Source organism: Diadema antillarum, unplaced genomic scaffold (genome assembly GCF_040938485.1).
Source record: "Diadema antillarum isolate AM-2024a unplaced genomic scaffold, OU_Dant_1.0 scf00000200, whole genome shotgun sequence".
Lineage (NCBI taxonomy): Eukaryota > Metazoa > Echinodermata > Echinoidea > Diadematoida > Diadematidae > Diadema > Diadema antillarum.
Window position 1 is genome coordinate 214,642 of NW_027271089.1, and position 17,713 is coordinate 232,354.

At 37.6% G+C, this 17,713-nt stretch overlaps 1 protein-coding gene across 1 annotated transcript in view; it reads left to right on the plus strand.

Annotated features, from left to right (window-relative positions):
* The first annotated feature begins 1,509 nt into the window (after positions 1 to 1,509).
* Positions 1,510 to 17,713, plus strand: part of LOC139723787 (melatonin receptor type 1A-like) — a 37,241-nt gene continuing 21,037 nt past the window's right edge. Inside the window, exons 1-2 of the mRNA XM_071634995.1 lie at positions 1,510 to 1,610; positions 5,362 to 5,428. Coding sequence (XP_071491096.1) covers positions 1,510 to 1,610; positions 5,362 to 5,428 — 168 coding nt within the window. The remainder of the gene's footprint in view (positions 1,611 to 5,361; positions 5,429 to 17,713) is intronic.

Below are 17,713 nucleotides of genomic sequence, written 5' to 3' on the forward strand. Positions count from 1 at the left end.
AACGTGTTATTATAGTTGTCTACATGTCATGGTGTGCCATGATATGATAGGTGAAGCATCATACAGTGCAATATCATATAATTTTATGAAATGATGATAATAATACTAGAACTCTTCTGAAATTTTACCTTTGCGCAAACCAGTGAAATATTTCAACACGGACGGAGACGCAATCTAACATTACCTCATACAAAAATGGATTAATTTTTTTTTAAATCATACTTCCGAGGTACAATGATCATACTTTACCATGATTATAAACATAAAATGCATATGATTACAGTCATGTTTATTGCCGATTTGATGCTATATAAGATAGGTCAGCATATAACACATATATATGTATATATACAAAATATATACATTATACATGGCTCGACACTAACTTTTTTGTTTGGTGGCCCGATGGGGCCACCAAAATCCTAAATTTCAAATTTTTGGTGGCCCGAGAGAAAAATTTGGTGTCCCGAAAAAAACAATAAAAACATTAAAAGTCCTGGTTTTTTTTAATGAGTCAAATATCTAAGTTTTATGATAGTAAGAATTAGAAGTTAAACATATCTACTCATAAATTAAACTTCAACAAACTTGCAACACTCACTCTCAGGCACTCATTCAGTCCTTTTCATCCATCCTTTAAACAAATTTAACTGCTAATTTCCGGCGCAAAAAGTTACGAATTTATTGACATACTTTTCAAAAAATTTTGGTGGCCCGAGGCGGGCCACCAAATTTGCCCTTTTTTGAAATTTGGTGGCCCGACTTTCATTTTTGGTGGCCCCGGGCCACCGGGCCACCGTTAGTGTCGAGCCCTGCATTATATATATATATACATATAAAACATAAATATAGACATGCAGACCCAATCTTGATTATTAAAGGGAAAAGTAGAGAGCAACGTCCGTCTCAAACTTGATTTCTTCCACGTTTATGCTTCACAATGATACAACCCATACGTTTCGCTTAGGATCAATCTCTCGCAAATATATATAGGGCCTGTATATATACTGTATATATATATTATATATATATATATATATATATATATATATATATATATATATGCGTGTGTGTGTGTGTGTGTGTGTGATTATGATATCTTGACTGACGAGTTACTGAGGACCTGCACTACTGTGATCTGTCTGGGAGAAAACGACAGCGACGTACAGCCTTTCCTCGGCGGGATTCGCCCGTCTCGCGTAATCACGCTAAATGGTCAATCACGAATGAACTTGTTACGGGCTCGAGTCGCACCTGTTTCTCCTCCCGACTAACTTGCTGCTAGTCCTCCGACGGTCGTTAACACACGCCCTCACCTTATGGGGAATAGACCAAATCATGCGCAAAAATTTCGCGCGCACAGACAGACGTCCCCATTATATGCGACTCGACAGCAACACACACACACACACACACACACACACACACACACACACACACATGCACACGCACACGAACACACACACACATACAATGTATATGAATAAGTTGATATAATATTTGACCACCATGGTCGTCATCAACATTTTGCTCATCGATGTCATCCTGTATGACATCCTGGATGACACCCGCATCCCAGATAGTCAGCAACAGACTGGAATGAGATGGATGTAAGGAGGGAGGAAAGTGGAAGATGGAGAAACAGAAATGTTTTCCTCAGGCCCAAATCAACCAGTACGACATCACATGCGCATTCATTATGTTCATTGATGACTCTAATCATTCTTCTTTAATCATCTAAAGCCACGCTTTTCAACCAGTGGGCCGTAATGTCGACCAAAATAAGGTAAAAAAGAAATAATAATATCTGAGTCAACTGTTCCTAAAAAAAAAACAAAAAACAAAGACCAACAACAACAACAACAACAACAACAACAACATTCTTGCAGAAGTCAAAGTGGGCCTCGGGTTGAAAAAAGGTTCAGAAGCACGGATCAAAAGCAAAGTCCTCTCCATTATCGATTATACTAACACGTGCTTGGTTTGATTTCATTGTAATTGTGCTATGCTGAATTGTTTTAATTTTGAAATATATGTAACTTGATTGTCATGAATTTGTTTTAAATATGGAATCGATAAAAGGTTATGGAAAACAAAAACAAAAAACGTGCTGGTATCGATGTGTTAGTATCGATTATACAAACACATGTTTGAAAAAAAAAACAAGAGTGTATGGGGGCGCTGCTACACTCACTCACAGAAATGCACAAAATGAAACAAAGCAAAACGAGAAAGTAGGCTGACAAACAAAATGAAGTGTTTTAACAAACAATTATTCAGGAGAGGACTTTTTAATAGTGACCCGTATTCGCATCATTTTTTTCTTTTTTGTGGGGGGGGGGGGGAACTGCACAAAACTTGTCGTAAATATCATGTCTTACATGCAAACCATATATATAAACACACTCCCACACACACGAACACGCACAGACACAAATTTTGTGCAAAAAATGGCATTCCATAAAAACTATAAACCCGCACAATTCCCTTGAATGTTGACCTTTGTTTGTGTTGTGGCTTTAAACTTCAACATGAATTATGACAACCGCATTTGGCCGGCTGTCTGTCTAACAGACAATAAACTATTGTTGACGTAAATATTACTGTTATAATTGTCAAAGTTCAATGTCAGAATAATAATTTTCACCCTAAACTCCCTTTGAACTCTGACACCACCGAGGACCCAGCGCATACGCACAAGCAATCAAAGTGCATATAAATTGATTTTGCAAGCTCTCTGTCTCTCTCTCTTTTTCTCTAATATTTACACAATATCTATAATACGCATATGTATGTATATTCATACAGGGATCGACACTAACTTTTTTATCTGGTGGCCTATTCGGGCTACTAAATTATATATATATATATATATATATATATATATATATATATATATATATATGATATGTACAAATATGAAATGAAAGTCATACGTATGTCTACGATCAGCCGATGGTTATAAAGTACATTTAGGACAACTAATACTTAGCCAGTTTAGCCGAGACATAAATCCTATTAAATGTTATATTCAACAGAGTTTCTTCTCTTGATGGTCAACTCAAGAAACTCAAAACTCAAGAAAACAAAATGCTCATAAAAAAAAAGAAATAAGGGTGGGGGTTATTTCAAGTATACCCTGCGGTTGATGAGCTTCTCTATCTCTCGAAAATCGAGGAATCTGCGCATCGGTTTTCGTGATTGTAATCTCGTATTGACATCTATTGCAATTACAGCACGTACACAGCACAGCACCATTGATATGTGTATTTCCCAGGCTGAAATCAAAACATCACACGCCCCTCAGACAATAGTTTGTTTTAAAAATCAGAGAGGGGAAACCTACATCTGTCGGAACAGATTACCTCTGCAAAAATGAGTGTGTTCCAGTGAGAGTAGGGGAAAAAAGCTGCGTCTGTGGCCCTTTAAATAGTTCTCCCTCTCACCGGTATACCGTAATACCCTTGGCCACCCCTTTTCCGCGGGATTAACTACTCCAGCTCGACCTCTGGCCGATCCGAGTGACAGTGAGCTTTTTCCCCTCTCCAGTCGCGTAGTGTTTAGCGCCATCTGTTGTTCATGAATACGATATCCTGCTCGAGACCTAATTCGATTAGCGCTGCGGGCTCTTGACAAGATTGGACAATTTGTTCGCGGTTAATTGACAAGAATCACGGACGACAATCATATCGATATTGTCTGTCACTGGGTCCATACTCCTTCAGGAGCTGTCAGTGTCGTCTGCTCTGCGAATGGTGGAACGCATTCGAGAGATGACACGGAAGTGCTAGCCGCTTGACTTCGCAGGGGGTGATAAACGTCATAGAGGGATAAATGAGAGGGGAATTTGATGGTATGGTTGTCGCAGGTGGTAGGATAGAAGGGTGAGGTGACTCAGTAGAGGATGTACGTGCATGCACACATGGGCAGGTATAGGCAGACCTATGCCAACGAAGCAGTGATCATCAGAGGTGTGAAAAAGTGTGATATAAAAGGGAGGAGAAGAATTTTCATGTTATGTGAGTTAATTAACATTAATGCTAATAATTGATAGTTTTTCTGACCTCATTACCATGATGAGAATGAATATTCAGTTCAGTTCAATTTATTTCCATACTTCCACTTTCCTTAAAGAAATTACAAAACCATTGACAGTAATACAACAAGTAAGAATACAAAATGTATACAACCATGTCGTCTGATTGCAGGAAAAAAACATCAGAACACACTGAACACAAAATGTTAATGGTCATCAAGGTGTCCCAAGGAAATAACAGAAATATGATGGGGCCGACATAAAAGCTAGCTTGTAAAACTGTAAGTCCCAAAATACATAGGTTCGGAATGATCATTACAGTGGTATTATGTTTTTCGTATCAAAATGAATAATTGTAACCGTCATTAATGGCGTTGATGGTTGTTAGGTGGTGAAAGTAGATTCAGTGTATTCATTCATAAATAACTTTATCAATTAACTAAATGGAGATCGTTCGACACTATGGAGTTACATTGCAAAGATGTATTACGGCAGGAGGAACAAATAATGAGGGGGAACTGAAAATAGGAAAAAATGTCAAGTTAAATATGATAAATATGGTACACTGTATACACAATCAATTACAGTGGTGTGATAACATGAAAGGGCTCTTCTATATTTTTACTTTTATTTGATATACATGAGTAATTCCACTTTCTGATTTATTCTTATTGATTTACGGTTCCTGAAATGGTATTACAATAACACATAATCATGACCGGGACGCAAACGGTACTGCATCCATTCAAGCACTGTGGAAAATCCTTCAGACGAGTTTATCTTTTATGATGGTTTATGTTAAAGCAGGGAGGTGTTAATGAAGGAGAAGAAACAAGAACCTCTCCCTTTTATAACCCATGCTCCGTGCCGCCGAGAATATAAACGCTCTATCGTAGGTATCAAAAGCAAAGCACTAGCGATCTGTGAAATTACATATTATATCGTCTGGAATACCAGTTTTAAAAATAAAATGTTTGTCTACTGGTTGTTAGTTTCAAGAAATTCGACAGGCAAACAATCTTCCTCTGGACAGTTAGGTAAGGAATACAACCCCCCCAAAAAACGATATGTCATTTCGCTATTAATCACGTGATCAGTACTAGTTTGACCTTGGGAGAACACCGACAGGGTACAAAGTCTTGGCAAAACAAACAAGTTTGCGCCCCCCCCCCCCCCCCCCCCCCCGCCTTTACCCCTTCCTCACCTCTCTCGACTCCCTCTATCCTTTCTTCGGGTCCCTCCGGATCCTCTTCAGCAAGCAGTTTGCTTTAAGTAAGTCAACTTGAGGTGCTTTCTCCCTCCCTCGTATCCGATCTCTGTCGCAGTGGTTTGTCCTCGTCAACCTCAGTTTCGATTCGAGGTCGTCTGCCTCTATCATACCTGGTGATGCAGGTATGCTCCTCAGAGCTCTTTCACCGAATTCAATAGTTTTACCGCGAAATTGGCTGGATCGTTATTTTGAATGAGGAGCATGTGACAAATGATGGGTAAGACGTTAAAAACAACGTGCAAACATCGTTCAAAGAAATCGGAATGCCATTTTCTCTAGACTGAGCACAACTTGGATGTTTCCAAGTTACTCATTTGATTAATAAAAGACATTGCAGGGAAATATGCAAGTTAACGTCGGTCTGGGGAGAAGGTGCATTCCAGTGTTGTTGGGGTTTTTTTTTTATTAATCATATTTGTACTTTAGCAATATTAATGAAAGATGATGTTAGTGGCAGAATCTTGGTTTAGATGATTTTGTGTGAGCCTATCCAAGTAATCTGTATAATATATAATACAATATATCTTGATTAATATAATAAGATTGATTATCATGATATATAACAGAAAAATTATTATTAAATAAATGACACATATTTGAATATTTTTAGTGGCATAAATTAATGATCAGGGTATCAATACAAGTCAAGATATACAGTTTGATTGACGAAAGTATTGGATTGCTAGCCTACAGATGAATATATGAAAGAAACAAGACAATTGAATGGAGTAGTGGCTTATAACATTAGTCTAAATATATCCCTATTTTTATTATTCATTTGTTATAAGGATATCTCAAGTAGTTATTTATACTATATATCGTAATTTTTAAACATTTTTTTCTATCTTTCGAACGTATTTAAAATTCGGTTTTATTTTCTCTTAACATGACTATTTCAATTTGTACATTACAAAAGACTGAAGGAATCAAGATCGAATAGCACTGGCGCTACCCTCTGGTTTCTTGTTAACAACAATATAGCCCTGATATTATTGTTACTGTTCTAGTTACTGTGACTTAAAAAAAAATAAGTTTGTTAAGTAATCTATATTAGGTACATGCGTACAGGTCACATTCTGTGTATCAATATTATATCGTATCTATTCTCATGTTACCTTAAAATATTAGTAGTTAAATCTGTAAATACATACGAGAAATGTTAAGCTGTTCTCTGATGTAATACTTTGTTATTGTTATTGCTGTTTAGCATTGTTATCGTTGTTATTAAACTAAGAACTTGTTTTGACAAAACTTCCACCAGTCTTTTTGCGCGTGATTTTTGAATTCATTGTTCAAAGGTAGCGTGAGCATTGGGTTGTCGTTACTGTATATGATTGTGTTTTTAATATTCAAACTCTACATAATGTTATCATAATAGTATTTCGCCTTCCTGCATTGCCAGGGGTTATATTCATATATCAAGCTCAATCATTTGAATCTCGGTTTGTAAGGTATTACAATCAACATCCATACTCCTGATAGGTTAATAGAAGAAATGATATTCTTACTCGCTGTTTTCTTCTCCCTCCCTCCCCCCCTTTTTTTTTGCGGAACCCCGCAAGCCTTCCTATGGATGATTAGTCATAAATTTGTTTGTTGATAATGATTGTGTGTATTGAGCAGTGAGTGGAGGAGAGAGGGCCGTGAATATACTGTGAGTTGATTCAGTCATATCCTTAATGGATTAGGGTTGAGGAACTAATCCTGCTAAAATTAAGACGTTTTAGTTTCAATCTGCTTCAGGAGAGAAGGAAGAGAATAGAGGAGGATTGTTTGAGAACAAAATGAACCCCTAAACAATCGTCTCGTAAAATTGAATCAGCGCCACAGGCACAATGGGAATATAACTCCTCCATGTTTGCGAGATCGGCGGACACATATTTTTTTTCTATGCAGAATAACAAAACTGACTAACTCCCGCAGGGGGCGAAGTCATACGTTTGAATATTATCTCAAATTAGTTTTACAAACTTATGAAAGACGGTGTTATTTTTTTTTCAGTTCAGAATTTCTCTTTTCTTTATAAAGTATTCTACGTTCCACTTTGCTTCGAAGACAGATGTAGATATACAGACAAACACACAGAAAAACACACAGAAATAAGTAAATAGCAATGCATTATATATGCAAAGGTGAGCATATAACTATTTGCCATTAAGATGAAACATATCCCGTATCCATATGAGATCGCACGTTTTCAAAAGGGAGTTTATAGATTGTCAAAGGAACTCAGTCTCTGAGGTAATGAAATTGATACTCAATTAAAACGTTTTTGCACAACACCCAGCTAATTCATCTTCTTCTCTGTAAGGAGTACGTACTTCATTCACTTATACACGTAGCACAATGTATAGGTGTATGAACGTAATGTGAACGCGTTCATAATAGATAATTATATGTATACAGATATGAATATGATACGAACGTATGTGAACGCGTTCATAATGTACAGGCATTGATACGAATACACACATAACTAAATGCATAGATTACATAGCTTTCAAGTTTTGTAACAGCAAGGTTCTCTCTCTCTTTCTTTCTCTCAACGCCTTATCAGTACGTCTTTCATCTTGAAATGCATTCTATTCAAATAACCATTAAGATTAGTGCGCATGTGAAAGGGTTAAACCGAATTAATTTCCATCCCCGAAATTTTAATGTTGATCTTGTTTTCTTGTGAAGATGATATTTATGATCCAAGTCATTGCAATCGGATGTAATATTTTTTTAAAAATGCAACAACAACAGAACGAGTTGTAGGCAGAAGTAGGATTGAGAGAGAAGTATAAGAGAAGAAGCCAGAGATAGCAGGGCCGTTCATCTTCCAGATTAAGAAGTAGCTCCGACGACTATCTATCCTGGTGACATTTTATCATTGCTGACATCCGCAATCGCTCGCGCGGGGTCATGGTCCTGGTACACGCCATCATCAGGCCGGGGCGAACGCCGCCGAATTCCTCCCCCACATCTCGGGGCACGTTTGCTCAATTTCTGGCCCCTGTATCGGATTGCCACGGACTTACCTGTCGTGTCTGGCCGCAAATCAAAACCCGATTCTCGAAACTGTCGAGGGGAAATTAGAAAAAGAAGCTTTGAATTTGATCGCGCCGATATTCTTCTCCTCACGAAGAAGAAGAAGAAGAAAAAAAAAAAAACGACCATGAAAACAAGAGGCATTATTCACGTGGAAATCCTCCCAAAACTTGATTCTACCTTTGGTGCATGGGCGTGGAGGCGGTTTTGTCTTTCTTACTTTTTTTTCTCCCCGTCTTTCATTTCTTATTTTCTTTCCGCAGTTTTTGGGAAAGCTCCTCACGGAAGTGCCGTCTAGACTAAAATAGCAGCCGTTCTTCCTGTGAAACGTCTTGCTGTCATGAAGTGTCATCATGTGTGTTGCGTGTGTGTGTATGTATATAGCGAACATTGGTGTCGTGGACGCGAGACGATCACCTGTATAGGGAGCGTCGAGGTGCAGCGCAAGGGGCGACTTGATTTACCGCTGTACACATCGATTACCGGTGGCGCCCCTGTATACCATACCGGGCGACCTAGCATTTTCCTCGTCTGGGCGCCGGCCCGTGGCCCAGGGAGACATCGCTTCTCCTGTCTGCCCTTAACTATGAGCATTGCAGGTGTCTCTTGTTATGCCATATACATTTATATGTCTTGGAGGACAATGCCACCGGAATCCATTTCACTGAATAGAGTCATACAAAGCAGATTCGGAGAAATTTCATTACAGTCAAGCATAAAGGAAGAAAGTTATGGAATGCTGAAGTTCCACACGTTTTCGCATTATATCATTTAGTAATATCAGAAGAAGAATGTTTGAAGAAAATACGATTAGGCGATGATGTTATAACCTCGCAAAACTTGCATTGGCTTGCACAGAATGGTCATGTCTTCGATTGATTATCAGTTGATAATAGTTACAATAAGTACAACCCTTGCCCAGTTAAAAAGTTCGTATTACCTACAGGTTTACTACCACACTTTGATGTGGAGGGTTTATATGATATCTTTATCGATGTCATTTTCGACATAAGAAGAGAACTCTAACAAAGATTTCTGCGCAGAAATGGAAAAGGTGATGATTTTACCCTCGTTTACTTCGCCATCGCTTAAGGACAAACGTTACCATAGTATATGGTGTATACCGTTGGAAATGCCAAAATCGCATAGCACTATCATTAAAACACCGTATTTTTATCAAGACTCTACAACATAGTTTGATTTAGTTTTGTTTTTGTTTTGTTTCTTTTTGATTTAGCAATGTCTATATGACATTGCCCTCTGATTTTCAGCTTGGCGTCTCGTATTATAGAATAAGAGAGTCGCCCCGTACGTCCACGAGACCGTACGTAGCCAGTAGCTGCTGATTCCTCTGCATAGAACAAAACTTTCCGTCAGTTATTGGTCCAACCTTTCAACAGAACACCTACTTAATTGACAGAAGAATATTCTTTAATTTGATATGCAATTTATCATATACATGCATAGCTCAGACTCAAAAAAGTGTAAATAAAAGCCATATCCGCTGTATGATTTTTAATGTCGTGGCGTCATGTGGCGAGTCCCATTGCTAGATAAGCCTTTCCAACCTTTGGATCGTGATGATTTTTTTACCTGTTGTTTTTTTTTACGATTAATTGTTGGATAAACTTTTTTTGAAAAAATTTTGTGCCCTGTCTTTTAAATCTTACTAACGTTTTTAAACCTCCCAGCCGCCTCGAGATGAATTTGTAGGAGAAATGTGACATGCAGGACAATGGTATTGTTTTGTTAGGTGTAGAGTTTGTTTGTTTGTTCATTTTCCACCTGAGAAGATGGCTGGGTAGCCCATACTCAGCTATGCTAAGCTGGTCTTCCATGGGGTCCAGTTGGATGTGAGGCGGGACCACTTCATCGGGTTAAACACCCTGCTCTTTGCGATGAATGAATGAAGCGGGATCTTTTACGTGCATGAGTTGTGACTCTCTCGCACACGGGACCTCCATTTTATGTCCTATCCGAGGGACAGAGTGTTTTGCCTCTTGCTAGAGGGGACGGTATGATTACACACAACATTGCTCAGTCCAGACTCGGGTTCGAACCCGGGTCGCTTGGGTCGGAGGCAGACGCGCTACCGACTGAGCCAACTCACCGCCCTATGATTTAGATAAATGTATCTGGTCGCGCTCAGTACGCGGAGTTATTATTTTTTTTTAGGAGCTACAAAGGAGATCCAAATATTTGAATATTGAAATGGCCACAGCAAGTCCAAATGATAAGGAAACTTAAAATGCATATTATGGAATAAAACGTTGACTATGCTGACACACACAAAAAAAAAAACCACCTAAAGCATTGCAGCATGAATCGGTCGGAAGGTTGAACATCTTAATGAAAGCGTGATGACGTGACAATCATGTTTAATTGTATTTCATAAATTATAAAGACTCCAACTCTTATATCAAAGCTTATGGTAATGCTGCAGCATTCGATACAATAATCAAAGTCAACTGATTAATGGGCGTGAATGATGCACAAGTTAGTGTTTGTTCGTTTGTTGTTGTTGTTTTTTTCTGGTACAAGAAATCTGATTTTGATTAATCGAGCTCAATAAAAAAAAAGAAATCATTGGTTTTACATATGCGCCTTGCCGATTTGATGTAGCTATTTATGAAACTCTTTTTAACGTTTACTATTTTAGGAAATGTGTCTACAATCTGCACGTTTGTCATTGATTGAAAAATGATTTCTATGAGACGTTACATTTCTTTTGACTCCGTAAGACCCATGAATAAACGATTACTCTGGTACTTACTTTGTGGTTTGATAAGACCATTTCATCATCCGACGTCTAACTTTTGGGAATCAGTAGCCATTATATAGCCAGGTCTATCACTAGGTAAGTCTTAGCGGCATTGCGGCTTTCATAAGACTTGTTTCCATCGAGTTATTGTAAATCATAAGTTTTGTTTCGTTGTGAAAATTGGTTCTCAATTCCGGGTGTGTCTCTATATCTATCTATCATTTATCTGTCTATCTATCCACCTATCTATACCTATCTATCTCTTAACTGAAAGTATGTTATCCATCAGCCCGGGATCTCCAGACTGAGTACTATATCTAAATCCACAGACAAGTTTGTTTTTCGTGCAGTCTTGTGGCAGAAAAACAAAAACACAAGCTGAAACAGAACAGAACAAAAGGAAAGGAAACAAACAAACAAACAAACAAACAAACAACATTATGGCGTGAAAGTGTTTGTGACGAGCAAAGTACTTAAAGACGCGCGCTTGTCCGCCAGCCTGACGGACCTGGACACGTGTCACGCGAGTCCTCGATATGATCTCTTTGTCTCTCGCGTTCTGGCAGCAGAACAGGCTCTAAAAGGCGAGGCAGTTTGTCCTTAATGCGACCATAAATTCAGATTCGACAATATTATCCTGCACACTAAGTGAGGACAGATTAATTCAAGAGGCAAAGACAATAGAAATGATTGTGTTATCACACGCTCTCTTTATTTATTTATTTTTTGTCTTTTGCAAGATCTCTCATTTTGATATGCCTCGTATAAGTCACGACTCACAAGGGACTGTAACACTGTCTTCATTGGAGCATTTTATACAGCCAGATAATGACACGTATCGCGTGGACAGGCGAAACCGAGCTGTATCTAATCAAACAGAGATGTAATCGCGAAAACTCTTGTAGAGACGAATAAGAAATACACTTTTGTTACACCGTAAATCACAAGAGGTTCTACATCGCATTGACGGAAAGAGAATTCATAGAACTTGTTTGGCGGGTTTTTTTTTCTGCTGTTACAGTCGCAATTTGTTACTATTGATATTGTGACAGTGAGCTGAAATTATTTAAGTGAATGCGATATAGGGTCTCCTTGTTACATCGAAATCATGGTATCAGCTTTGAAATAGGAAAAAAAGAGGATTTGTCCATTCGAAAATACTCATTACACCTTAAACAACTGCAGAACGAGAAAGCGTTGCTCTTTTATATTAACGAAAGAATTTTGCTGTGTTTCTCAGTGATGTAGTCATAGATTACTCCTCATAGTGACTTTCATTTAATGAGAACATAAAAGAGTAAATAGTCAGATTGGTTGCAAGCATTAGGTGCAACTTAGACCAAGCAGTGGCGTTGTCATTCATTCACAGCATTCTCATATTTTTATGCACAGTAAGTTTTTTTTTTTTTTCGTAAAAAAAAAATTATGGTCTTTATGTAGTGACTACAACCCGCAGGACTATACAAGTCACAATTAAGAGGTAACTCCAACATAGTTAAAATCTTTGCGAAGTGTTCATTCTTTGACTAGATCTTGTGACGCAAGATGTCATATTCTTATATAATATTGAAAGTGCTCATTAGGCCTACTGTAAAATAAGTTTCATTGAATCATGTGAAATCTAAAATACCGTAGCCGTCTTATCTCCGATTCAACTTTCATGAAACCTCTTTCAGTTTGTTTTGTTGACATTGTTTTATTTGTCAAAGCCAAAGCGAAAATGGCATAGAATTACATATCAAATTCTTTGATATTTTTAATAATCGATAAAAGATAGTGGATACCACACGTACAAATACATTGTGTTTATATAGATTGAGAGAAAATGTGCAACTTATGGACAAATTGCTTGTCATCGACGTGAGAAGCTACGATAAAAATCAGTTACATTTCGGTATCCCGAAGGTTCATAAATCTGAAAGTTCGTCAGTGGTCTCCCTCTGTTCGTTTTCGGATTAACGAACCTTCGGAATAAAGAACTTTCAATTAACCTTTAGAACAACAAACGTGCGGAATAACGTCACAATAATGCTCGCATTACGAACTATTATTTCATTTTCGGATTATTCGGATTATTAGGGAATTTGTGTGTTTCGGAATAACTAGCCTTCAAAATAACAAAATCACCTTAAAAAATCATAAGCTTACACACTTGGGTGGACTCGAACCAATGACTTCCTGATTACTGGACAGGCGCTGTGTTCACTAGACTACCAAGCTTCCGTCCGACAGCCATTGCTGATTCTGACCCAACACAGTGGTGGGTATGCTGCGTATCTATACATATTAATAAACTCTTACGTAAGAGTTTTTTTTTCATTTTTCGCTGATGAAGCACAATTTGTTAATCAATTGCAATAAAACTATAAAAAAATGGACCCAAGAATTCATTAATTTCAAGAAAAGTATTGTTTCAGACCGGAAACTTCTTCAAGTACCACCTAGTAACACATTTATGATTAGTTTCAAAAGTCTCCGAACCTAAGTCATAGGATCTCGAAGAGAGTAGAGAAATTTGGTTTAATGTGAGACTTAAAAACTTACCAGACTACGCTTGACAGATAAAGGGACTAAAAGGAGGTTAAAGAAATTCATAGTCAAACCAAAATGGCTGTTCTGAAGATGTAATAAAGTCTCTCCAAACATTTCATCATTGATGGATTAGCTTCCTGTCCATCAAATAGGTTATCGAGGTTTTTTGTTTATTCTTTTTTTCCTTCGGGGAAATTATGAAATACTTTTAATCATTCATGATGTTGGTTAATTTTGTTGGCGTTTTCTTTCAAGCATACAATGAAGCTAATTTTAGCATAAATAAGAAGTCGACTGACATGTGTATACGATTTTAGAATAATCAAACCAAATTGTATGTTTCTTCTGGCATATGTTTCAATTAGAATAAACGAAGACACGTCATATTTATACTGAGTTTTATGAGTTCTGTATAGTGTCGAAGATTTAAATCATATATCTATTCATTTTCGTGATAGATGTATTCTCAGAGATCAGAGAATAATTTTATGTTTGAAGAAAAAATCTTACATAAGGTCGTTTTAGTTGAATGAATGAATAAACTTTGCAAAAACGCCGTCTATTTGTTCATCAAATGTCACCAAATGTAGATATCTTTGTCTATGTATCAGTATCTTTGCAACTATCATATTTACATAAACATAAGATATATTACATTTCATTTTTATATCTGTTTTTTCCTGTTCGTTCTCTGTCTGTGTCTCTGCTCCTGTGTGCAAGCTCAGTACAATAATGCAAAGGATATTGGAGATCATTTTGGATTGCATAGGTTAATTGAAGATCGAGATCGAGTAACAAGATATAATGTGGATGATGAATGGATAATATCCTCGTGAAACCGAAATCCCTTTCTACTCTTCCACTTCTCGAAATTTGACTCTGATGGAACGCCAAAGGGCTGGAAATCCAAGGGTCCAGAAACAAGAGAAGGTTATGATTTCCGTGGCATAATCAAATTTAAAAGTTAGAGTCATCGTCGAATCTATTTGAAAGAAAACAACAACAGCAAAAGCAGCAACAACAACTGTGATATTCCCGAAACGACTAGGCCAAAGGAAAGCTGCGTAATTGTTATACAAATCACTATAAATCTGATTGGCGTGACTCGACATAGGTCAGTGAGACACGGCACCGTCAAATGATGGCGCTATTTCAAAGACGGCTCATATGAACCATAGCTGTGTACCTCTCGTCATTCGTTCTACTAGCCCGGAGGGCAACCAGATAGTCCCTATACGAAAGAAAGAATATCCCAGTAATTCATAATCCACACTATCATATATAATCATTATAGCACATCCATGCTTTGTGCAGCGGTCACTCGTTTTCAAGATTGTGACACAGAGATCATCTTGAAAGATGCCCTGGTAACGTGGAGACGTTGGTATTAGTGGGTGGAAGACATGCCGAGCGAAGCACACACTTATACACACGGGCACACAACATGAAATGTATTTGTATGAAGCCAAAAATTTTTAACCCTCAGCACGCCACATTCATTACCTGTCCACAGGTTTGTGTGTGAAATTTGTCCTATTTGACTCATTGGCACAGAAAAGGGTTAATGGCTCATCCTAATCATCATTTTGAATGAAAAGTAGGAGACATCAATTCACGCGTACACAAATCCAATCATCACAGCTAGTGACTTATAGTGTCATTATGTTTCGCATATGTTTTTGCTTTTACAATTGAAGAGTTTGTTCGCAAAAACCGATAAGTCCATATTTGCCAAATGGAGATATTTGCGATTAAAGGTCAAGAAAAATAAAGAGAATAATAAGAAAATTTTTGCTTCTTTTGACCATAAGTTCAAAAAGGTACTTTTATATGTAGTGACTAATATTATCATTTAAAATATATTATTTTGTACTTTATGACAGAGACCGTACTTTAAAATCTTCAAAAATGGACTTATCGGTTTTTGCGAACAAACTCCTCAATTGCACTCGTCTAGTCGAGGCCTGTCTGTTCTCATTAAGTCTTCTGTTCTCTCTCTCTCTCTCTCTCTCTCTCTCTCTCTCTCTCTCTCTATATATATATATATATACATATATATATATATATATATATATATATATTGTATATAATTCATATATACATATTTTTGGAATAACGGACAGGGAGCGAAGAGAGAAAGAAAACAGAATGGAGAGAAAAGATACACGGGAAGTATATACGAGTAATGTGAACGAGGATAAAGTGTGGACAATGTTCGCTTCATTGAGTCGAGAAATAACAATAATTTTTGATAGCTTAATCTAACAAAAGAACCACAACGCGGTCACTAAGCTCCATAATAATTGATGTTTATATATCACAGAGAGTCCTTTTCTTCTCGACAACGATGGCATTAAACTGATTGCTTTAGAATTTTGCATTCGCAAACAAGATTTGGGTTAAACCGTCCTCGGCTATATTTGACGCATATTTTGAACGACGGGGTTGATTAGTCGCAGAGATAGTGAGGGAGAGGGAGGGAAGGTAGCTACGTCATAGCATAGAGCGACGTTGTTGTAGTTCCATGGTCACAGGGTTCCCCTTACATCATCTTTAACCTTTCGTATCTCGTCACAGTTTACCTGGTCCATACGTGTGAATTATTAATGACTTAATTAGATCTGGCGCTCTCCGTTTGCTTTGGCGGACGCACGCCCATCCTCCCCGCATCATGCAATATATCCAGCGGGTGCAGATCGAAGACGTAATATTATTCGCGCCCCTAACTGCCAGAGTGGTCGTGTCTGCATTTTGGACTCAAACGACCGACGGACGTGGCTGTTCCGGTGTCCATGAACGAGTTGCTTTGAAAGGATCATTCAAGTAACGCGAACTTGAATGTCATCTCAGTAGATCCACTATTCGGGACTCAGTCTAGCTTGATAGCGACTTTGGGAGACTGCTGCAGCTGTTTATATAAATCATACTGCACACGACTGTGATATCAGCTGGATCTTTTCCCTCGACACCCCTCCCCACCCAAGCCCAATCACCCCGCTAGTTTAGGCAAAGGAAAGTTGATGATACAGAAGACCGAATATTACTTTTCACCAAGACACATGCAAGAAGGAACATTAATCCTCGTGGCTGTCATTACAGATGTGACGCGGACAAAATGTAATTAAAAAGAGATGCGACTATTGCGAGGACCTCCGAACACATTTAACAATTTTGTGGAAATTTATGGATGCAGGCATGCAACAAATGATCACCACTCATCTCATCCGAGGTAGGTACTTTGTTCGCAAATAATTTGTGGAACGTTGTTTTCTTTCGCTTTAATGTCTAAAATTTTGAGTGAATTCAGTGCTTCAGCAGACAAGTCATACGCAAATAATTTGTTGTTTGAATCATGACTGTCAAAAAACAACAACAACAAACAAACAAAGAGGGATAATCCGTGTTCCCGAAGAAAGACAGGGGATACAAAATGATAGTGAGTATCACGACCAGTAGATAAAACTTTCACAAAAGGTGATTGACATTTTTCTATGAAACCACTTGTTTTGTCATCACGACCAGTAGATAAAGACTTTCACAAAAGGTGATTGATATTTTTTCTATGAAACCACTTGTTTTGTATAATCGAATCACTCATTGTTAGTGACCACATCTATGCAGACACTTTCCATTTATGGTTGATAACTTATGAGCTGCTTCTCAAAAAGACGATTGGAAACTAAGATCGCTTGAAGTCTAAAAAATCTTAACGTCTCAAAATGTTCGCTTAAAGCCTTTAAAATAACTTAAAAATCGTGTGTGGTTGTATCTATTGTGTTTTGTCGCCTATTTTCCTGATACAGAGGCTCAGTGAATAGTGTCTGTACTGCAAAATTGTTATATTATTTCAAGTTTGTATTGTTTAATTACTTTTTACGTTAATTATGCTTTCATATCATAAACATGCATGTATATATATAAAATGTCGTATGCCTTAACAGTAGGCCTACATATTTAGATTAATTTTGCGTCTATGTTATTGGTATAATGTATGTTTTTTTTCTACTGATCCACGTTCTACAAGCTCCGCTTTTTAGAGGATAACTCTAAATCCATCGCTTTATATATCTTTCGTTTCTAT